General features: G+C 38.4%; 1 protein-coding gene across 1 annotated transcript in view; it reads right to left on the bottom strand.

The window, feature by feature from the left end:
• Window positions 1-25,148, bottom strand: part of LOC115429585 (probable E3 ubiquitin-protein ligase HERC1) — a 144,291-nt gene that overhangs the window by 81,436 nt on the left and 37,707 nt on the right. The window contains 22 exon segments of the mRNA XM_030149173.1: window positions 2,005-2,218; window positions 4,360-5,120; window positions 5,980-6,274; window positions 7,786-8,002; window positions 9,867-9,950; window positions 11,276-11,515; window positions 11,630-11,797; window positions 12,014-12,109; window positions 13,943-14,040; window positions 14,142-14,294; window positions 14,409-14,572; window positions 15,520-15,760; window positions 17,945-18,065; window positions 18,196-18,393; window positions 19,825-20,078; window positions 21,464-21,509; window positions 21,590-21,638; window positions 21,740-22,040; window positions 22,780-22,975; window positions 23,174-23,291; window positions 24,421-24,535; window positions 24,686-24,859. Coding sequence (XP_030005033.1) covers window positions 2,005-2,218; window positions 4,360-5,120; window positions 5,980-6,274; window positions 7,786-8,002; window positions 9,867-9,950; window positions 11,276-11,515; window positions 11,630-11,797; window positions 12,014-12,109; window positions 13,943-14,040; window positions 14,142-14,294; window positions 14,409-14,572; window positions 15,520-15,760; window positions 17,945-18,065; window positions 18,196-18,393; window positions 19,825-20,078; window positions 21,464-21,509; window positions 21,590-21,638; window positions 21,740-22,040; window positions 22,780-22,975; window positions 23,174-23,291; window positions 24,421-24,535; window positions 24,686-24,859 — 4,303 coding nt within the window.

The raw sequence follows: 25,148 nt of genomic DNA, 5'->3' as shown, positions 1-25,148 counted from the left end.
AAAGCTGCTGCTGTCAACAGATACAGGCCTGCATCCGTCAGTGACAATATAGAAATTGATGTTGATGAGTTTGTATCCACATACGGGGATCGACCAATCATTTGCCTCGTCAACTGTCGGGCCCGACATTCAGAGCTTTTTACGATATTGTTTTAATCCAATACGCAGGTGTTGAACGTGCGGGCCAAAACCGGGCCGCCAAAGGTTCTAATCCAGCGCATGGGATGAATTTGCAAGTGAAATAACAGCATAATAATCTATAAATGAACAGAATAGATAAATTGTTAATTATAAATAAACTGAATAGAGTTTTTATTCATCAGTTCAGATCTGCACTGTTTCTTTTAAGCTCAAAGTTTTTATCTGTTTTATCTATTTATCTGTTTTGTTTTGGGTTTTTTTCTTTTCTTTTTTTTTCTCATGCCTATTCTTTTTATTGCTTCCCTGCTGTAATGCTTTTAATGACTTATGTAAAGCACTTTGAATTGTCTTGTACATGAAATGTGCTACGTAAATAAACCTGCCTTCCCTGAAAATAATGACTCCAAATGTTGTTTTTGGTTTAACCTCCTAAGACCCACCGTCCATATTTGTGGACAAGAGTTTCACAACTTTATACAAAAAAAAAGAAAAGAAAACTGTCCACCACGAAGAACATTCCATAAAAATTTCAAAAACTGCATCTGAACAAACTGTTGCATCATGATGTTTCCAATAAAGGCACTGATTGAATAAAAAACAAAAAAAGCTGGTACTGCTGACATGTCTTGAGTCTTAGGAGGTTAAAGTGGGAAAAAAATACATTATGTCTATAAATAATGACAACTTCAATTTTTACTTTGTTTTAGTGCAAAAAATAACATTAAATTATGAAAATATTTACATTTACAAACTATCATATATATATATATATATATATATATATATATATATATATATATATATATATATATATATATAAATGTGAATAACCTGAACAAATATGAACAACCTGAAATGTCTAAAGAAAATTAAGTGTAATTTTAATTAATATTCTGCCTGTTACTAAACGTTTTGTGTCTTTGTAGATCTGATCCATAATGCACATGTAGAAATGATAAGATCAGGCATAATACTGTTAAAAGTGCACTTTGTTACTCATAAGAAATTTCATTTTTTTCAGGTTATTTACATCTGTTTTGTTCGGATAGTTTGTTTAATGTAAATATTTTCATGATTTAATCTTTTTTTTTTTGCACTAAAACAGAGAAAAGTTTGGCGTTGTCATTATTTAAGGCTATTATACTACTATTTTACTGGTATTTTCCTGGAATGCGGCCCCTGAACTAAATTAAGTTTGACATCCCTGATCTAATAGATCGTCGCTGTCGGGTGGAAACCTCTTATTTCCAAAATGGTTATTTTTCAGGAATGTGGAAAAAACTATGAATATTCTAAATAAGTGAAGGGAGTTAAGAGATGTAATCACAAGCTGTTTTCAACACTTTTCATTGGTTAAATATGTGTAAAACCGCCAGGCCAATGTGAAGACTGACCAATAGAATCGATTTATGACAAAAAAAAAAAAAAATAGAACCAAAAGTGGACTTAGGAGATTTCCACCCGACAGTAACACTATGTTAAAATAAATGACTGTGGCTCTGGTGCAGTCACCTGTCTCATGTAGAAGTAACACATGTTGTTAGTCAAATCCTGCTAAATTGAGCAGCTCCTGGGAGATTAAATGAGTTAATGTTCAAATGAACTGACGCCATCTGGGTTCATACATGTGTAAACTGTAGCAGATCGCTGCAAAGGAACTGGACGCTCCCACTGGCATTTTTTCTGGATTGCGATGCTAACTGCCAATGCTAGTTTGTGATGCTGAGTCCTTGCTAATGATAAAATACTGTAGTAAACAAAAACATGTTGGTCGACCCCTAATCCACACAGTACTGCACTACGCATTAAATATGAAACACAATAAATAAGAATTATCAGCAGTTGGTCTTCTTCAGTACTCACTGGAGGAGGCTGATTGGGAGGAAAGGGTTGAAATGATCCAGGCCATCTGCCTGCAGGTTTAAGGGCAGGGAGGTGGCCAGGTCAGTATTAGAGGAGGAGGCAGAGGCTCGATTTGATTGGCCAAAGATGGCCGTGCCCTCTGACCCTGCACTGTAAAGGGAGACCGAACTGGAGGACTTGGAAATGGGCTGAGAGGACATAGTGTGGCCAGAATCTGGAAACACAAAAAAATGGTGGTTAGTGATACCAAACATAAAAAAGTCTAATTCATTCATATAAATACATGTTCATTCAAGTCTTAGGTCTGTTAAGTGCTGTGATTAAAAAAAAAGAAAGGAAAAAAAGTGAGGATGAAATGGGAAAGGACGAAACCGGATGTAGTTTTTCTAATTGACTGATTCAGATTCTGCTTTGAGATGCTTTCAAGGAAAATTGCTGTTATACTTTTAAATTATCGATGGTGTTTTGTATGTATGTTTTTAGTTTAATGATTTATGTATGGTTTTAGAACACAGTTTTATTATGTGTTTTTTTTAAACTTAGTTTTTATTAGATTTTCTTTTTTCACTACAATACAATGTACACATTCAAGTAAAGTTCAGTTAGTTTCTTTTCAACCTTCTCAGCAGCAAGTGTATTCCCACAAATCTCCACAGGCAACACAGGATGGAAATTAAAGAAAACAATATCAATTATAGCAAACAAACAATCTCTACTTCCAAAAATAAGGCTGTAGATATAAATCTTTGCCAGAGGCAGAAGGACAACACCTTGATTAACAACATGGGGTTTTGAATCACCAATAAATATTATTGCAGTAACAAAGGTATCATAGGTTCCCAACTTTTAGTAAAGATGGTTTTCTGAAGTCTGAGTAAGAATGGGATCTGCTCTATTTGATAAATATCCCAAACTTTTTGAATCCATGTATTATATGATGGAGGTTCTGGTTTCATCCAACTGATGGTTACAGACTTTAAGGCAGCGGTGAATAATATAGTAGTAGTGGTATTAGTTAGAATCATCAGATAGCAAAGAATCATACAACATGGTCAAAAAAATAAATAAATACAATTGTTCAGCGCTCCAAAAGGAGTGTGCAGAGGTAGAACTTATTGACTCCACCCCCTTTTTACAAACTAATAATCAAACTCGATCTACTTCCTTTGCTTTGTTAACACACATTTTCCTCTGTATATTTTTACAATAACACAAAACATCCGCACAAACCATTCACATACACTTTTTTAGTCACCTCACACACAGTCAGATTTGCGTAATCAACCGATTTTAATATAAACTATAATATTTATATGCACTTTAAATATTTCCTCCAAATACAATGATCGATAAATGTGATATCTTTTTATCATGATAACCAGTTAACTACAATAATATCTTATTTTATGCGTACTTCTATAATTTCTATATTTTATTATAGTGGATTTATACATCCTTTTAAATGCACAAATTGAAGAAGACATTTTTCAGTTTTGCTCCAGATTCTTCCACAGATGAACCCTCTAACACAGATACACTGGCTTTTTCTGTTTGTTCTACACTTCATTTTCTTGTACATTTCAGTTCCCCTTAAATTCTAATTCCTTTGCCTGGGCTCAAACATCTGTAGACTGTAGGGGAGCATATGTTCATGGACTTTAGACATTATAATAAGAGTATTAAGGTCAACAAGATCATGTAGTTTTAGAGCATTTCATTTGATAAATAGGGGATTTGTTGGAGCTAACTACTGTGCTTGATTGACAAGTGGAATTGCCTTTTTCAAATATTCCAAAGGTATTTATCTGCCCTTCTATCCAGACCTTCGGGTATTACTCTCAGTACTACCACTGTGAAGTTCTGTGGGATGTTCATTTAAAAAACCTCCTTCAGGATGTTGAAAACCTCCCCCCAAAATTCTTATATGTTTTATGTATATCTATATATATATATATCGATGGCCAAAAAGCAAAACCTCCTATCTGCAAATGTTCAGATTTTGAGTTTTCACATTAAATGGTGAGAACAAGGATGACTCCACATTTTCAGTCTATATGCAAGATAATCCACCCTTTCTTATGACATGAAGGTCACCCGACAACAATAACAAAGACCATACTATAATAAAACTAAACCATCAATCAATCAAATTTTATTTCTATAGCGAAAAATCATAACAAAAGTTATCTCATAACACTTCACATATAGAGTTGGTCAAAACCAGACTCTAAGCCAATTCACGGAAACCAACAGAATCCTCCAGGATCCACGTTTTTTTGTTTCTTGACAAAAGCGATTTTTTTCAGATAGGACGTTTTGTATTTTGGCCATCAGTATATCTATATATGTAGGTACCTTTGCCTTCTTTGTCGTCGTGCAGCGCCGTCAGGGCTCCTTTGTAGATCATGACCTGAGCTCGTTCCAGGTCGGCCAGGGAAACCCTCTGTTTGATGGGACAGGGTCTCACCGCCCACTTCACCATGCTCTGCACCACATACTGCAGCACCGACCGCAGCTCGGCGCTCTCGTCCCACTGTTTCCCGGCGGCCTTGGCCTGGTCGGGGTTCGGGCTGGAGAGGGAAGCTTCCTGTTTGGGGACCAGCAGTAAGTCCGACAGCTTCTCGCAGCTAAAAATGACAGTTAGGGATTTCAAAGCCGCCGTGAGGAGATACGAGACTCTGACGGCTCTGATCTCCAGGGAGAAGACGTCAACTTTAGGAGACTGCGGGTTGTGAGGCGCGTGGGGACTGGACGTCAAGTCCTGCTGGTCAAAAGCCTTCGTGGCGTCTTTGGTCGAACTTGTGGACGGTGACGGAAAGGGGTCGCTCTCAACTTTTTGCTCCTTAAATGTTTTCCTCTCATCTTCCGTCTGCCATTTATCATCATCCGCCGCATCCTCATCCAGATAGCACTGCGTCTCACTCTCTGAATATTTCTTTTTGGGAGTTACAAGTGTTCCCAGCCATCCCTGCTCCTCCAGCAGCCCCATCAGATATATCAGATCTAACAACACCATGGGCTTGAGGCCTCCCAGTCGGGTGACGTCGCAGCAGGACGTTTCGCAGGGCTCCAGTGAGATGATGGGCGTGTCGCTAGGTGACCAAGAATTCATGGAGCTTAGTTATTGAGAAGGACGGGAAGAACCCACAGATACAGCATGTAGGGACACCAGGACGGATTCGAAAGGGATTAATGGATTTAAGAATGAAGAGGAAGAAGCAAGAAAAAAAGTAAGATCAGGAGGATAAATGATAAAAAAAGAAAGTAAAATGTTAGACAAATTACAGACGAGGAAAAACAAAAAAAGGAACAGAAATTAACATGCTGAAAGGACCGAGACACAACAAATAGAACTATTAGAGGTGTAATGATTCTGCTCCAACACAGCTCAGCTCATGTCACGTCTGTTTATCCTGTTTATCATGTTTTTTTTTTGTTTGGAAAGAGGTAGGAAAATGGGGAAACAAATTCTCTTCATCTAATCATCTACAATTTGGAATATTCTGAACACAAAAGATCAATGTGTAACAAAAATATTGTAATAAATAAATAAATAGAGATGTACTTTATTTATTTTTCCTAAATAAAATAGAATATCATTTACTAACCTGATCCTCAACCAAAAAATTAAACAAATGGGGGTGGAAGTGGGATTGTTTTAATTGGTTTTTTTTTTCAACATATGTAAATGTGTTTTCTTGTTATGTTGTGAAAATAATAATAAAAAAAAAAAAAAGTTAAAAAAAAGGTCTGCTTATGATGTATGATGTGTAGAAAACACATAAATGTGTAAATTAATAAATGATTTCCAAAGCACAGATGACAGGACTGCAAAAGTGTAGACGTTGTTAATGCAGATTCGGTCTCAGTTTCACAATCATTACACCCGTAATAGGAATTATTTGATGAAAGTTAATGAGAATTATCATCTCAGTACCATTAGTAAGTGGACATATCAATATTTAGCTGGAATACCTGACAGAGAGGTCTGCCTCCTCCCACTGGAGCTTGGCTAGAGAGCTTCCCTCTTTGAGAACTCCCAGCAGAATAGCCCTTCGTCCACTCGGCTTGTGTACGCACAGACCTCCAGCGCGCACGCCGCTGTCCACGCCTCCGATCAGCGCCAGGACCGGCCACACTTCAGTACAGAGAGCGGACAGTTTAGCCTCGGACAGGGACCGGCGATGGCTCAGCAGGTCACCTGTGTCATCAGCGGACAGGTTCTTCTCTTTTTCATTTTCTTCTTTGTCTGAGTGATTAGGACTGCGGCCTGTAAAAACACACAGTCAATCAATCAATCAAATTTTATTGATTTAGTGTCACATAAATGACAATAATAATACATCACATTTGTATAGCGCTTTTTTGGACACTCAAAGACGCTTCACAAACAAACACAACAAAAAGAACAAAGAGAACAAAGGGGCTCAAGAAATCATAATATCATCATAACTGGGGCTGTAAGAAAATATCGGTTCTGCAACATATCGCGATATTTCATTTAACGATACTGTATCAATATTAAAAAGTACTGGATCAATATTTTTAGGTACCGTACTTTCCTGACTATAAGCTGCTACTTTTTTCTCACACTTTGAACCCTGCGGCTTATCCAACGATGCAGCTCAAGTATAGATTTTTATGGGCTAATGTCCTCCAGGGGGCGCTCTAGCAGGAAGCACAAAAGTGAGACAGACAGGTGGAAGAGGTGATGAAGAGGAGAAGTTTTAAACTTAACTTAACAATCATTTTGTATGTCACACACAAACCCTCATCATGGAGAACATGAAGAAATGCATATGATGAAGTTCAAACCAATCGATGTGTCTGTAAAGAAGGAAATAGAGCTGCAGCACGGAAGAGACACAGAGAGAGACAACGGAAGAGAGATGTAGAAGGAGTGTGACGGAGCCTTTGAGGATGTTCAACTGAAGAACACTGAAGAAGACGACTGCAGTGGTTTCATGAGCAGAAGAAGAGGAAGAGACAGATCAGTGACTGTTCTGGGTTTATGAACCAGCCTGTTCCTGCCGTTTGACTGACGTTACAGACACTGTTTGGAAAAAAGCAGTGAAGGAATGGAAATAAATATTTAAATCATCTGTCTGTGTAAATATCTCGTGTCACAATGTGGACACCTGCGGCTTACAGTCAGGTGTGTATTTATTCAAATGCAGATATGGTGGAGGTTCATTTTTGGGTTTTTTTTGGGGTTTTTTCTTTTATTTCTTCTTATTTCACACTCTTTCATTCAATAATGTTGGTTCCTTTGTTGGGATTGAACTCAAATCCTGTTCTGATGTTAGTTGTGAACTAATAGAATCTGAACATTTGAACAGGATCTGAAACTGGAATGTCTGGAAAACAGAATTTCAGTTTGAACACAGTTTGAACATTTGGTGATAGAACATTAGATCCTGTTGGGATCAAATACAAATGTGTTTAGGATTTGTGCAGGTTTCTGGTGTAATTCAGTTCTTCCAGGAAATAATCCTTTAAAAAAGAAACAAAACCAATAAAAAAATTGATTCCAAGGAATCGAACAAGTGGGATCCGGTTCTCAAAAAGAACCAATTCTCGATTCCCACCCTAACCTTCACCATATCTGCATTTGAAGAAATACCTAAAAATATCCATACAGTACTTTTAAATATCGACACAGTATGGTGAAATGAAATATCGCGATATATTGCAGAACTGATATTTTCTAACAGCCCTATATATGAGGGTAATAATCATTTCAACTGAAGGACTAATGCAGTTTAGATGTGGTTTTCTGACCTGGGCCTGGGCCGTCCTCCTTCAGCAGAGGTCCAATCAGGTCCAGGTGGGTGTGGATGTGCTGGTTAATGTGTGGGGACCACTGCTCACTTTGATGGAGTTTACGCAGAAGGTGCAACGTCGACTCAAGCAGCACTGTGGTTCGGGGGCTGCAGAGCGGCTCGCCGGGAAGTAGATTACTGGGCATGCCCCGCATCTGGAGGTCACGCAGTGCCACCTGGGAAATAATCACATAAAACTAATATGTTCCCTGTCAACAATGAGCAACTGAATTCACTTCATTCATATTTAATGTGTAAAACTATCCCACCTTGTCCAATAAACTCAGTGATTATAGTTTGGATGTTGGATGTTATCGTGTTACAAAGGCCCTTCATTTAATACATAAGACATTCTTCAATGTTACATTTATCAATATTAGATTTTTTTTTTTTATCAGGGTGAGAATGACCCCCACTTGAACCGGATGCAGGGAAGCTGGGGGGGCGCTTATGCAAAGATCTGCTTTTATGTCAAATATTCGAGTATAGTTTTAATTTATTATAATTTTAATTTCCTATACCTAATATTTGGAACCAATATTCACTTTTAAAGTATTTGAAAAGGTTTGTTAAGCGTCTTTGTGTTATTTATGCAATAAATTATATACATTTTTCAAATCGGATTTTATATTTCTTTTGTGTTTTCTGTCCTTTTGTGTTTATATAGTAGGTTAAAGTGAAAAAATAATAGGCAGATGAGATAGATGAAGTTGTGCTGAAAAAAAAAACAGATCCCAAACATGGGTATAGTAAACATTTGTTTATATAGTAAATAAAGGCAAAATCAGAAGTACTGAAAAACAGACAAAATAGACACAGACTCCTAAGGGTTAATTGTTTTGAAGCTATGTTAAAGTCATCATTTATCGAACAAAGATACAGGACATCAGCGACCTGAAGCTAAAGGTCACTGATCCTGTAGAACATGTATGTTGTTTTTGTTTTGTAATAGTGATGAATGGTTTTTAGTTGTTGTTTGTGTTGTTTTGTTTTGTGTGGGGGTGTTTTTGGTAATGTGTGTATTGCAGGATAAAGACAACTGTGATGGGTGTGGACTCCAGGAAGAATAGCGATGGCCTAAGCTACAGGTGTCAAACGTGCGGCCCGGGGGCCAAAACCGGCCCGCCAAAGGGTCCGATCCTGCCCCTGGGATGAATTTGTGAAATGCACAAATTACATTCAAGATATTACCAGTCAATCCTTGACATATGAAGCCCTACTTTAGTCTCAAGTGGGTCAGATCAGTAAAATACTACCATAAAAACCTACAAATAATGATAATTCCAAATGTTTCCTCTGTTTTAGTGGAAAAAAGTAAAATTATATGAAAATGTGTAAATTTACAAACTGGCCTTTCACAAAAAATATGAAAAACTAAAATATCCTAAGAGAAGTGAGTGCAATTTTACTAATATTCTGCCAGTTACTCAAATATTTTGTGTATTTGTAGATCCATTGTAATCTGTAAGTTGTAATGCACATTTACAAATGATAAGCAGCAGCATAATATAGTTACAATTGCACTTATTTTTCTTAATAAATTTCAGTTTTTTTATGGTTGTTCATGTTATTCACATTTTTAAAAGGACAGTTTTATAGATGTAAACGTTTCCATAATGTAATTTTACTTTTTTCACAATAAAACACATTGAAATGTTTGGAGTTGGCATTATTTATATATTATTATGTTATTATTTTACTGGTCCGGCCCACCTCAGATCATACTGGGAGGATATGGCCCCTGAACTAAAATGAGCCTGGTCTAAGCCAAAGCTAATGGAGATCCAAATAAATGAAATGGACTGAAATCTGCCACCATTGATGAGGCTATGATACAGCCAACAAGGAAACAAATCCAGTCCCACCTGGAAGTGCTTCATGTAACTAATGGAGACCATATAGAGGTGGATTAAATGAGGCAAAAAACGTCAAAATCTTCTTTTAATTTTGTAATAATTTCCACAGATTTGTCTATTAATTTGCTTTGTAATAAATTTGTTAAATTGTAAAGCAACTTTATGGATGCCTTGAATTATTTACCTTCTCTCCAGGATTACTGCTGTAGAATAAAACACAAGGGTACAGTTCAGATGCAACCACTCCTTCAAATGCCAACTTTGGCTCCTAGAAAAACAACAGAAAACATCGCATAACAAAACAAGTCATTTTAATTCAATTAATTTTAATTAATTGAAATGAGACTGTGCTATAATTGAAAATTTAGCTGTTGATTCTAATAACAATGAGCTTGTAAAAATGATAACTGGAATATATCATTCTAAAAAATACAAAATTATGTCATCTCTTTACAAACATTTAATGGGGAACAGAGGTTGGAACACTTTGGATGTGAAACAGAAATGGGAAAAAAAACTAGGAATATGTGTCTCAGAGGAGGAATGGATCAATATGTGGAGAACTCAACAGCCAAACACTTCTTCAAGAACATGGAGTGAACATTACTGGAAAAATATAATTAGATTTTTCATAACTCCTAAAATTACAGCTAAATATATGTCCACAGTTCAACCTTGTTGGACAGAATGTGCAGATATCAGTATCAATCATGCACATGTCTTTTGGTTTTGTCCTAAACTTGCATCATTCTGGGATAATATATATTCAACAGTTGTTCAGATATTGGGTTATGTAATTCCTAAAACATGTTTGGTGATGCATTTTGGATGGATTATTGGTAATAATGTAAGAAAAAATGATAGATATTTGTTTAAAATACTGTTATCAGCCTGCAAAAAGACTATTACCAAAAAATGGTGCAGATTAGTCCCCCCCCAATGTCTGTCTGTGTGTCTGTGTGCAAGATAACTCAAAAGGTTACGGATGGATTTGGATGAAAATGTCAGTAAATGTTGATACTGGCACAAGAAACATCCATCCATCCATCCATCCATTATCTTCCGCTTATCCGGGGCCGGGTCGCGGGGGTAACAGTCTAAGCAGGGATGCCCAGACTTCCCCCTCCCCAGACTCCTCCTCCAGCTCTTCCGGGGGGACCCCGAGGCGTTCCCAGGCCAGCCCAGAGACAGAGTCTCTCCACAAGAAACAAATGATTACATTTTGGTGGCGACTGGGGGTGGGGGGGCACTGATCTGCCTTGGCGGAGGTCTGTGCTCCCTTTTCTAGAAAAGCACTCATAGAGCACAGACCTCCGCCAAGGCAGATCAGTGCCCCCCCCCCCCGATCACCACCAAACTTAATCATTTGTTCCTTGTGCCAGTATCAACATTTCCTGACATTTTTATCCAAATCCGTCCATAACTGTTTCAGTTATCTTGCACACAGACAGACAGAAAAACAAACAGACAGACAACAGACAAACCAACGCTGACAAAAACATCACCTCCTTGGTGGAGGGAATAAAGTTAAAAATAAATAAATAAATAAAATAAAAAAGAATATTTAGCTGTTAATGCATTTCCAGTTCAGACCTTGTCGTTCTTTGCGAATGACACAGTGTGGGCCTCCATGTCCAGGATGCAGGTGATGGTGTCGCCCTGGGTGAAGGAGGGAAGCGTTCGGACCAGTTCCCCTCCGTGATACAAGTTACCGCTGTAAGCGCGATACAGCCACATGTCGGTGGTGGTGTGGTGGTTGTAATCTCGGACCGGCCAGCGCGAAACGCCAATACATGTGCCCTCGTTGCCTCTGTTTTCTTTGGTAATATAGAACTGCAGACAGAGGTCAGTCACATGTCAGGTTGATGAAACCAGCTCTGCTGTCCCAGCAGTACGCAGCAGACGTAATCATGTGTTTTTCCTTTTGTTGTGACTGGAGCTCCTTACCTTCCAGATGAAACACCCAGAGGTGATGGCAGTGGTTGCCAGGCCATAACCTTTCCCTCCTGAGCCATGGGACAGGATGTTCCCACTCTCCAAAGAGCAGCAGATTAACTTGTGTGGGTCGAAGGAAAAATCTCCAATAGGAATACATTCTTCATAGCTATCGGGGTTCTGCAAAAATAAGAGTTGTACAAAAGTCGAAAACATGCGTGTGCAACTGGAAATGTCTTCACATTTTGGTTTTATGTATTTTTTTCTGAGAGTCTACTTTTTTCTGATACACCCTGTATAATTAACTACAGTCGACTCAGTGAAGTTACAAATACTAATACAAACATAACATTAGCATCACAGATGATTGAGTCACTCATCTATATTCTCTGTTACCCTGGTATCTTTATCAGACGTCCCGTCATGGTTCCTCTCAGCCAGTGGCTCCTCCCACATATAAACCGACAACAACTGAAAGAGTTGTTTAACAATCTAAAAAAAAGTGCACAAGAGAGAGAGACAGAGAGAGAGAGAGAGAGAGAGAGAGAGAGAGAGAGAGAGAAGAACATTTAATATGGAATAATGCATTGATTGTCCATGACAAGTATGTCATTATTCATTCCTTCTTTCATTCATTCATTTATAGGGCTGTAAGAAAATATTGGTTCTGCAATATATTGCAATATTTCATTTTACAATGCTTAAAAAGGACTGTATCAATATTTTTAGGTATTTATTCAAATGCATTTATTGTGGAGGTTCATTTTTGTTTTTTCATTTTTCTTGTTTATTTTATTTATTATTCTTTAACACTGTTTTATTCAATAACGTTTGTTCCTTTGTTGGGATTGAACTCAAATCCTGTTCTGATGTTAGTTCTGAACTGATAGAATCTGAACATTTGAACAGGATCTGAAACTGGAATGTCTGTAAAACACAATTTCAGTTTGAACACAGTTTGAACATTTGCTGATAGAACATTAGATCCTGTTGGGATCAAATACAAATGTGTTTAGGATTTGTGCAGATTTATGATGGAATTCAATTCTTCAAGGAAATAATCATTTAAAAAAAGAAACAAAAAAAAAACCAAACCTTTTTAACAGTATCATGATATATCATGATATATCGTATTGTGATCCTAATATTGTGATTTGCATCGTATCACCAGATTCTTGCTGATACACAGCCCTATTCATTTATTTGTTTTGAGCAGAAGAAAAAATTAAACATGTTTTGTATACAAGGAACTAATATCAGAGCAAATACATTAATAAATAACAATGATCAAGACAAAATAGCAACTGCCATGTGCACTAGTAATAACAAACTAAATTCAATATGTACTGCTCAAAAAGGAGTGGGAAGAAGAAAACGTATTACATCCCACCCCAATCTCACATTTATACAATACAACACATGACTTTTGCTTCTTTAATGATAAAGTAACATCTGTTCAGAGTCCTAATAATGTAAATAACAGACAGTAAACAGATGAGGGCGGCTGTGGCTCAGTTGGTAGAGAGCACATGGGTTGGTCTGTTTACTAAAGTGGACCAAACACACACTGAGTAATACTCAGTGTGTCTGTGCACAATCTGAGGATTGGTTTGGAAGGCCTATATAAAGGCCCAAAAAAGGCCTCCATTCTTAGTCCAGTGAAGGCATCATGCCACATGTCTGCAGGTTGGACCTGGGTATGGAGGAGGCCGGTCTGAGCTCCACTCATACAGCCAGGACTGTGGATGGGCTGGTCCCAAACCTGGAGGAACACCACAACACCACAGGCTCTGGGGAACAGAGACCGTATAGTCCAGGACCAGGACCAGGACCAGGACCAGCACCAGGACCAGGACCAGGACCAGGACCAGGACCAGGACCAGGACCAGGACCAGGACCAGGACCAGGACCAGGACCAGGACTGCTACTGTTGGGACTGTGTGTTTGGCAGGTGCCATTTTCTTTCGTTAAGTTTTTTGTTTTGAAATTATTCTTGAAACTTTAGATTTGTGTTTCTGTGCCAATATCCTGAACAAATGATTCAGATAAAAAATTCCAGTTTAGGGTTTAAAATAAAAATGATGTCAAAAAACATGGTCTCAAAGTTTTCATTGACTGTGAGTGTAGATTCGGGGTCAGACTACCCAAACAGACTCTGTCTCCATCAGTACTCTCACCGTTCTCCAGAACACTAAATAAAGCTGCACTCATTGCAGCAAACTTTGAACCAGGTTTTGAGATTTTCTTCAACATGTTTTAAGTGATTGATTTCCCTGTCAGTATTGGTATATGGGTATATGAGACCTACACGTTTCTCCGTCATACCTGTTGAATTTGATCTGGCTCAGAACAAGCAGGTAACAGTCTTTCCAAAATGTGGAAGGCCAAAAGCTTAGTGCGCAGGTTCTGGAAGCATGGAGATCCTGAGAAGAAGAAGAAGATGGTAAGTTTTGTCAACAAGTGCCAAAAATCATGTGGTGGAAACAAAAATCAATGCCTTTTCAAAAATCTCCAATGATTGTACCTAAAGAGCACTTGTGGGAAATAATGGCTATAAGTGGATCGATCCATTTGACAAACGTAGACAGTCTTTTCATCACTCTAAGGGACAGTACACGCCTCAGAAAGACCAGAAAATCTGCCAGCTGAGATTCAACCACTTTGCTTTTTTCCACTCCTAAAAGAAGAAAACAGACGGGTCAATTCTCAGTATCCCTTAAAACATCAGAAATTTGAATCTGTTTCCTAAATGCATGTTTGACTCAAATAAATGAAGGTAAAGTGGCCACACCAACTATATTTGTGCGTTTGCTGGAGTCTCCATCAGCTGGGTCTGCTGTTCCTCTCTCTGTTGCCTGCTGCTGCTGGAACGTGTACAGGATATTTTGGAGCTGCTCACACATCACTTCCATGAGCGCATGTGACACATCCATTGGTAACGAATCCTCACAAGAGCTAAGAGAACAAGAAAATGTCATATGCAAATGAAAATTAGATATTAGCTAAGTGGGCCTTTTCCTTTTCATTTTAATCAAAGTTAAATAAAAGGTCAAATAAAAAAAAAAAAAAAAAAAAAAATATATATATATATATATATATATATATATATATATATATATAATCATGATAGTGTTTATTATGTAGGTACAGGGATGGTAGAGGTTTCTATTATTGGTACCAACAGCTACAGTATGAGTATATCCAGTGGTAGTACTTGTATTTTGAGTAGTAGTGATAGCAGTTATGGGTATTTGTACAAGTTACAGGTAATTATAGTAGCAAAAGAATTGTAGTTTTTAATAGTTATAGTTCAGTTTGCTGTGCATCCATGTGCCTCTGTTAAAAGGAAGCTTTTTCTCGCCACTGTCACCAAGTGTTTGCTCCTGAACAATTGTGTTGGTGTCTGTGAATTGGCTTAGACCAGCTCTATGACCTTATGATGTGGCGCTATAAAAATAAAAGCTGACTGATTGATTGATTGATTCTTGCACGTATATTTTTAAGAATGTCTTTAAAGAGACAGCGAAATGTTTATTTTAATCTTTGACCCTTAGGCATAAATGCCATTTTGTACTGTACTGTATTGTTCTTTAAGTAGTAATGTTTAGTTTAGTCCTTGACGCGTGCTATATCGTAGTGTATTGAACTGTGCTGTTTTTGTAATGTATTGCACTGTCCTGCTCTGTACTGCACGTATTGCACTGTATTGCTTTGTACTGCACGGATCTCTGTGATTTATGAAGTGGGGACCGTGGATGAAAATTAGCACTAATGCTAACTCTGGCGTATTTACATGTTTATACTGAAATGGAGTATATAAATGTGTTCATTAATGTGCACTGTCCCACCTAAATAAAGACATATCCATATTTGTGAGTTCAGCACAGTCTCCACATTCTCACCTGGCAGCCACAGTCAGAATTTGAAGCAGACGGGCACAGGCCAGTCTGACAGCCCCACTGAGCAGCATAGATCCAGACGCTGAGGCTGCAAACCAGCCCTGGTTCATCAGCACACAGCTGTTGTTGGTCAACATGGACAGGATCTCCAGGATGCCACATTTGATGACCAGCACCAGGTCAACAGGCTGGTAGCAGAAATTCAGTGCAAACATTGTAGCCAGGAGAAGGTGCTGACAGGACCCTGGAGGAAGTCGACAGGAGAATCATACGGGGTTCCTACAGGTTACATTTCAGACTTTTTAAGACAATTTTAAAGACTACTTAGAACAGAATCTAATCCCATTTCATGCCCATACTGGCAAAAACTGGTGATTCCTAGAATTTATTCCAACACCTTGATTCCTACTGTTCCGAGTCACTTCTCACCAGGGGCTGAGTTAGTGATAACTGGCTCCTAATTTCAATATAAAGTGTTGGGTGGAACTGAGTAGACAAACATTACCATCTGTGCAGCTTCGACATTTAACAGACACATTTAAACACAGCTGACAAGTTTATGGCAACATAACTTAAGACCTACCATAATACATTTAATACATTTTTAAAGGAGTGATATTTTACTTTTTTATTAGCTTACCGGCCGAAAGGCCGTAAGCTATTGTCATCATGTGGCGTCCAGCGGCAGCAGCGTCTGTGGTCATCGTCTGTCGCCGTCGCCGTCTGTCGTCTGTCATCGTTGTCTGTCATCGTTGTCTGTTGTCATCTGTTGTCATCGTCTGTCATCGTTGTCATCTGTCGGCGTCTGTCATCATCGTCTGTCGTCGTCTGTCGTCCGTTACAAAACTTTCAATCGTCTTCTTCTCTGAAACTACAATTCTGATTGACTTCAATCGGAACTGGTCTACAGCTTCTTTATGATGATGACAACAAAAGTTAGTGAAATTATTTGGATCTGGATCTGATTCTGGATTTGGTGCCACTTTGAAAACTGTCCCCATTATCAGAGATAGGAAGTGGATGGATGCAATAACTCAGTAAATATAAATGATATCCAGTGTAAATGTCTCCAGTCCAGCCCTGATGGGGAGATGACCCAAACATAATGTCCACATGCTGATCAGGATCTTCTTCTGGATCTGGAACTGATGCAAAATTTCACATGGGCTCTTATGGGGAAAACATTTCAATCGTCTTCTCCCAAACTCCAGTTCTGATTGACTTCAAACTTGGTATACAGCTTCTGTTAAAGGTGTTAAATGCAGATTTGTAAGTTCAAGACTTTTTAAGACCCTGCGGGAGCCCTGATTATACTAAGACTTGTTACCAAAAAGAACTAAAGTGTGTTAAGGGTTCAGTGTGTAGTATTTAAGGGAGTCCAGTAGCAGCATTGCTACCCTGACCCTGACTCAGAGTGGTAGAAATATTAAAGTTCCTTGTTACAGCCAGTGTTTTGGGGTTTTTTTTGTAAATTCTTGGCTATCTAGTTAAAGGGGCATTAACTCTGGTCAACTCTAAAACATCGCACACAACAGATGTGGATGTGATTCATCATAAAATGGAAAAAAGCTGAAGGAGGCTTGATAAAGACTGCTCCCTGTGTAGATATAAACAGTTCATTCAAAGACAAAAAAACCCAAAAACACTACAGTTGATATTTTCAGGTGATTATACACTAATGCAGTGTTTTTCAACCTTAGGGTTGGGGGTCACCTGGAATTCAAATGGGGTCGCCTGAAATTTCTAGTAATTGATAAAAAATAAAAACCGTACAAATAAAATATATATGTTGAGTTGACAGAGACAATCCCAATCCATAACAGACATGACAAACTGAAGCTGAAACTGCAGCACTGTGGGTCCGTTTCTGTGTCAAATGTTCATTGTGGTCAGTTTCAGATGCTGCAGCTCTTTCATAATTCATAGTTTCAGTTCTTGTTTGTTCAGTATTAATTGTCCTCCTTGTAAATCCCAGCTGGACTGACTGGACAGATCCTGAGCCTTTGTGCAGTAATCTACACCTGGATTTACTGCCTCTGTCCACAATAATACACATTATATAGACTAAATGTCCACAATAATACACATTATATAGACTAAATGTCCACAATAATAGACATTATATAGACTAAACGTCCTCTAACATTAATGTTTATTTTCAACATAGTATAGCAAACTATTACATGATCAAAAACAAATTCATTTTAGCAAAAAAAAAAAAAAAAAAAAAAGTCTCCGTATTGAATGTCTAGGGTTGCCAGAAATTTGTGATGTTAAAATGGAGTCATGAGCCAAAAACGGTTGGGAACCACTGCACTAATGAAAACCTTCTGAATATCATGTCAGTTCCATGATTAGATGCTTCTGAATCCTTGGTTATGTCACTGAATGTACCTTTAAATGGATGTACCAACTATCATGAACCAACCTGGATGTTCTCGTTCCAACAGGGCCCTCTGTTTAAGCACACGGACCACCTGCTGGTAAAAAGTGTGGGCAGCAGATTGGAGCTCTCGCTGTGTGTCCATGGAAGCTGAATGCGTACCAGACTGGAGTGAGATGAGAGGGATTTGGAAGGTCATTTTGTGCCACGTTTGAATATTTTTTTCTCCTTTCCATCTTTACTTATCACACACAACGCTGACAAAAACGACGCGATAGCGTGATTATTAGACGTACCATGTAATGCTGCATCTCGTAATTAGCTTCGGACTGAGAGCCAATAATCTGTGTTCCCAGACCAAAGCATCCAGAAAGGAACTGAAGCTGCACCGACTGCAACAACGCGGGGAACTGAGGGGACAACGGGAAGCCACTGCTTTTCTCTTCCATCTTGGACAGGAAGGATGACATCTGACAGAGGGCCTCCAGACGCATCTGAGCACAACGGAGGAAGCAGGGAGCAAAAGTCAAGCCCTTATATAACGCCCAAATGTAGTCCAAATTATTTACAGTGTTGAGCAAGTTACTTCCAACCTGTAACCCATTACAGATTACTTGTTACTGTATTTTAAAAGTAATTCCTTACCTTACAATATTACTGTCTCAGAACTGTAATGCATTACATGACTCCTGTATTACTTTTGAGTTACACACAGAAGTATGTAAAACAATAACAAAAGTCAAATGGTAACCCCCCCCAATACAAGAGATAGGAGAGTCTTGGGAAGCATAAATTTGCCCCCTGAAGTCCATGTGGACAGATAGCTCAGTAAGTAAAGCTACAGTCTATGATGTCTGAATCCCAGCAGGAACACTTGGATTTTTTTCAACATTTTACATGTTCAAACAGGGGGCGTGGCCGAGGTGCTGGTAGATAAATACACAATTGATAAATAGTTCTAACTAGTCCTAGAAACGTTAGCTTCCCTTGTCTTTGCTGATCATAGGGATCATGCTAACATGCTAACTGTCTTCTGTACAGCAGGGTTAGAGTTAGTAATAATGAACATACGTCCATGTGGACAGTGGACTGTCTTCTGCCGTCTGCACCCACTGGATGAACACCAACAGGAAACACAACTGTACAGACGCAGTTTGGATTCTTTAACCTTTAGTGGTCTGAGCCTATTTTGGCCATTTTTGAGTTCTTTTGATTTGGCCTTTAAATACTACATAAACAAATGTTTACTATACCCAGGTTTGGGATCTGTTCATCTATATCATCTGCCTATTATTTTTTCACTTTAACCTACTATAAAAAACAGAAAAGGCCAAAAAACACACAAAAAATATAAAATCCAGTTTGAAAAATGTACATAATTTATTGCATAAATAATACACAGATGCTTAACGAACCTTTTCAAAGACTTTAACAGTGAATATTGGTTCTAAATATTAGGTATAGAAAATCAAAATAGTAATAAATTAAAACTATACTCAAATATTTGACATAAAAGCAGATCTTTACATAGGTGTTTTCTCCTGTTTTCTCACTTCCGACGCGCTACGACGTTTTGAAAATGTCGTATGATTGAGTCACGGGGCCATGACTGTGGACCCCGAAGGGTTAAGGTCTGATGGTCTTGCTTTTTTTTTTAGTTTGTTTGTTTTAATTTGAGCAGTTAAATTATGGGCATAAAGTGTACTGTAATGCAAGAGCTATTGAACATGTACCGAGTAAAATATTACTGAAAATTGATTAGTAATGTCTTACACTACTGTGTTACAGCAAAAAGTAATCCATTACTGTAATGCATTACTTCTGTAAAGCATTACTCCCAACACTGATTATTTACAGCACCAACGTCGCCTTCCAGCAACCTCAAAATATGTAATGAAATATATTTATTGAAAACAAAAACTTACCTCAGCCCTTTGCTGTTGCTGCAGTATGGCAAAAGTAATGGCCTTTGGGTCTGCTTGACCACAGGCCTGTCCACCCGCTAGTGTTGGTGAGGACGCTGGTACGCTGACCAGGTTTCCACACACAAAATGAAACACCTGGTTCAGAATAGGCACAGTGTTGTTGCCGCAGTGGGATGTAGGGTTGGTGGGGCTAATACACTGCCGCAGGCGATCCCAGGCGTCTTTCATGATGCCCAGTGAACACAGAGGTAAACCTAGAAGAGGCAGAACACAGGAATTAATAGAACATTAACGGACGTTAGCCTCAGAGAACAAATGCCTCGGTCGTATTTTTTTTCAGGACACAGCCAGTGATGCAAAATGAAGCAGCAGTGTTAGAAGAGGAAAATTATGCCGATATTACAATTTGGCCAAAAATATGACTTTGGCAATTATGCTATGAGTCTAGCAATGTTTTTTCCTCACTCATAATTGAAATAATCATTATCAAGTATTGGAAAAATATTCATAAGGGAATAAATCCAATTATTCCTGCATGTAAAGTAGGCCAAATATTTATACTTTAATTAAAACATATGTCGTACATGGACATAGAAGTCATCAGTATGTGTGTGTTTCAGAGGAACAAAGTAAAAACTCTTCACACTTTGTGGTACGTTGGTTGATTCTAAGGCCTTTGGGCACCGAAAGTATGAGCAGCATCAAATGCTCACCCATGAATATTTGGCATCAAAGCTATTCACACCTGCAGAGATAGGATTTTGCAACAGTTGCAAATATAGGTACATGTTTTATAGAACTGAACAGAACACAACAGAACACAATCGAATCGAATCGACTCGAATAGAACAGAACAGAATAGACTTTATTGTCATTACACAGGTTGTGCAGGTGGTTTGTACCAGGGCTGTGTATCGGCAAGAATCTGGTGATATGATACAAATCACAATACTAGGATCACGATACGATATATCACAATATATCATGATACTGTTAAAAAGGCCATTTTTTTGTTTGTTTCTTTTTTTAATGATTATTTCCTTGAAGAATTGAATTCCAGCAGAAATCTGCACAAATACTAAAATATATTTGTATTTGATCCCAACAGGATCTAATGTTCTATCACCAAATGTTCAAACTGTGTTCAAACTGAAATTCTGTTTTACAGACATTCCAGTTTCAGATCCTGTTCAAATGTTCAGATTCTATTAGTTCACAACTAACATCAGAACAGGATTTGAGTTCAATCCCAACAAAGGAACGAACATTATTGAATAAAAGAGTGTGAAATAAGAATAAATAAAATATGAACAAAAAATACAAATAAAAATGAACCTCCACAATATCTGCATTTGAATAAATACCTACAAATATTGATAGAATACTTTTTAGTATCGATACAGTATTGGGAAATGAAACATTGCAATATATTGCAGAACCGATATTTTCTAACAGCCCTAGTTTCTACCAGCGACTGCAGTTACAACTAATAACAACACAATGAAATACAAACATATATTAAAAATATATAAAATAGTGTGCAACTTAGAGATATACTGTATAACAAAGTAAAAAAAATAAAATAAAAGTAGTATAAAAAATGTACAAATATATTTAGCAGTAAACTAATTGCACTTACCCATTTTATTCTTGAAAGACCCTGAAGTATTTCTGGATTGTTCACACTACATGAAATGAAGACAACCCATTAGCGCTGATACGGCAGTACATTATGGGCCAAAAGGCCGTTCAACACAGTCCTTACCTGTTTTCGACCATCAACAACCAACATCATGGAGTCTGCTGCAGCTTTCCTAAAAGAGGACACCAACAGTTAGCCTCTGACTCAAACACATCAGCCTTAAAACCAAACTGTTTTTCCAACTTTCAAACACACACTGCATAACAGCCTTACCTTGATCCGGTGCCGATGACGTGACTATTCTCCCTCTCGCTGGGCTCCGCCCACGCAGGCCTGACTCCCAGTAAGAGGAAGAGGCAGCGGGACACCACCAGATGGCAGGCGGCAGGGAAAGACAGGCTTTCCTCTGACTGTCTTTGCTTGTCCCACTGTTGTTTGGGATCGGGCTCCCGCTCTGGACTCCCGGGGCTCTCCATGCTGCTGGGGAGGGTGGACGTGCCAAAGGACTCGTACACCGTCACATTCTGCTGCACCTGCATGGCCTCACGCGTGGCCATAAAGGATTCTAGGACTTCTGCCAAGACAAAAATCACCATAGATAAGATGATGATGATAACGTATGTGTTTTTATCATACACTTTAAGTACAAATCTGGCAGTCCACCTGGGATCCATTTACAAGGTTTCTGCAGGTATCAGCAAATCTAATTCAATGCTTTGTAATGCCACTTCAAACAAATTTAATGCCCACATCCAACTGCAGATCCAGTTGTATATGTAGTTTTACGATGGTTTACCGTCCACAGGCTTTAACCAGGTTCTGAATAGTTCCTCCTCCAATCACTTCTGCTGAAATTTGCATTTTCCCATTTCTCTGACATTTGCTAATATTCCCTCCGCTCTTTCGCCACAGCATGAGCACACTTACAGCACGGTGCATTCAAAGCATCCAGTGTTGGGACTTTGCGTATCAGCCATAAACAACAGCCAATTAAAGGGTTCTGTCTGTCAATCATCACACTATACTTCCAATCACAATTATTAAATGTTTTTTATAATCAAAATAAATCGTGAATAACAATGCTTTTTTTTCCATCAAGTGTATTTAATTTAATAAATAGACCAATGATCATAAAATGTGATTAAAAACTGTGACCACCACCGAGTACATGGAACAAATCTGATTAACATATCTCATCAATTGCTTTTGTCATATATATATATTTTTTAATTGTAAAGAGCTTTTGCGGACACCATGTGATTAAAAAGATACAAGGTTAAAGTGAATGTGGAAACAGAGTGTCCCCTCCTAACCTGACAGGTACATACGGCTGTTGCCAAATGTGTCATCTTCTGCCGCCTCTTCCTGGTTGTGGTTTGCGGTGGTGGGCACCTGAACCTCACGGCTGCTGTGGCCTCCTGACTGCGGCTCTGGCTCTTTTCCAGTCTGGTCTGCAGAGGTGGACGGGACTTCCCCATCTACATCGGGGCTTTGGGAAGACTGAGATGTCTACAATTTATTAAAACAAAGGCACAGGCTGTTATTATTATTACTGACAATTGCATTCAAATGTTTTTATTTTCATTTATTGCACAATTTCACCATAAGTATCTAACAGATATCTGTCTAGTACATCTACCTGCCTTTATTTAAACTAACAGCATTAAACATATTTGATTAATTATTGACTGGTGTAAGTAATGGTACCTGTTTGGCAGCAGCGTGCATCTGTGAGGTCCTTGGGGTGTTTTTATAGGCCAACAGAGTGCTTCTAATTTTATAAACTGTTTCATAGGCATTCAACAGCATCTCAGAGGGCTCGTATCTGTCTCAAAATAGATGAAAATGCTGATTAGCATTGGTCTATATTGCTGTATTAATGCCACGCAATTGTGTCACCACCTTTACTCTATATAATTTAAATCAGGGCTGTCAAACATGCGGCCCGGGGGCCAAATGCATCCCATCAAAGGTTCCAATCTGGCCCAATGGATGAATAATAATGGATGAAGAATGCAAAGTGTATAAATTCCACAGTTCAGACTGTGGAACTTATTTTAGTTGTGGTTCCACATCCAGACCAATCTGATCTACAGTCAAATAATAACAGCAGAAGAACACACACAAAAGAATGACTGCAGATTTACTACTGGGTTTGATGGGAAAAAATATTACATTATGCCTATAAATAATGACAACTTCACATTTTTGTCTTTGTTTTAGTGCAAAAAGTAACATTCAATTATGAAAATAGTCACACTTACAAACTATCCTGTAGCAATAAAATGTGAATAACCTGAACAAATACGAACAACCTGAAATGTCTATAGAAAATTAAGCACAATTTGAACCCTTTTCTGGCTGTTACTGTCGCCTTTGTAGATCCGATCCATAATGCTTGTTAAAACTGCAATTATTTTTCTGAAGAAATTTCATTTTTTTCAGGTTATTCATATCTTTTTTGTTTGGATAGTTTATAAAAGTAAGTATTTTCATAATTAAATGAGGGTTTTTTGCACTAAAATAAAGACAAAAATACAGAGTTGTCATTATTTATAGGTTTTTACCTCCGCCAATGAGGTTCTGTTTTTGCTGGCGTTGGTTTGTTAGTTTGTTTGTTTGTCTGTCTGTCTGTCTGTCTGTGTGCAAGATAACTCCAAAAGTTATGGACGGATTTGGATGAAGATTTCAGGAAATGTTGATACTGGCACAAGGAACCAATGATTAAATTTTGGTGGTGATCGGGGGATGGGGGGGGCACTGATCTGCCTTGGTGGAGGTCTGTGCTCTCTGAGTGCTTTTCTAGTTGTTATTATTTTACTGGTCTGGCCCACTGGAGATCAAATCAGGCTGAATGTGGCCCCAGAAAGAAAATGAGTTCGAGAGCCCTGATCTAAATGTTACGTTAAAGTAGACTTTTTACTGTCTCGAAACACTGGATTTGTGCTACTGACCTGTCTTGCCAATAGGCCTGATCCTGCAGCCCCGTGTGCTTTAGAAGCACAGCTAAACTGCAGCGACACACAGTCTGAAGCAAACAGTCGCCTGAAGAACCTCCACTCTCCCACTCTGCTCTCACAGGAAGACAATACATCCACACACACCAAGAAGACCGGCAGGAAAAGAAATGAAAAATTTAATTAAAAAACCAATAAGAATTATATTATCATTTCCTCAAGTATTGATGTATTCTGAATGTGTGTGCTGAAGTCAGAGTACCTCTGCTGTGTGCATACTCCTCCATCTTCCTCCAGAGGCTGACTGCAGGCCCTTTAGACGAGCCCAGAGTCAGCTCCAGTAAAGTCCTGGTTTCCTCACTCAGACTCAGCTCTGCCAGTCTGCTATCACAGCTGCCCAGGAGCACCGCCTCAGTGAGCCACATGATGCTTGAGTCTGCATAAGAAGACATCATGTAGGATACAGGGCTATACTGGGAACTGATTCTGTAAGTATAACGTACATACAAAACTTGAAACAGGGATGTGCAACTCCACCAGTGAGGATCAGATACATTAGAAATACATATAAAGCATTTACCAGGACTATACAATTTACCCCTTTGTGATGTACTATGATTCAAGGTTAGGACTGTGTATCAGCAAGAATCTGGTGATACGATACAAATCACAATGCTAGGATCACGATATGATATATCACGATATACCACAATACTGTTAAAAAG

This window comes from Sphaeramia orbicularis, chromosome 12 (assembly GCF_902148855.1).
Source record: "Sphaeramia orbicularis chromosome 12, fSphaOr1.1, whole genome shotgun sequence".
Taxonomy (NCBI): domain Eukaryota; kingdom Metazoa; phylum Chordata; class Actinopteri; order Kurtiformes; family Apogonidae; genus Sphaeramia; species Sphaeramia orbicularis.
The sequence above is the reverse complement of the archived record's forward strand: the minus strand, read 5'-3'. Positions and strand labels throughout refer to the sequence as shown.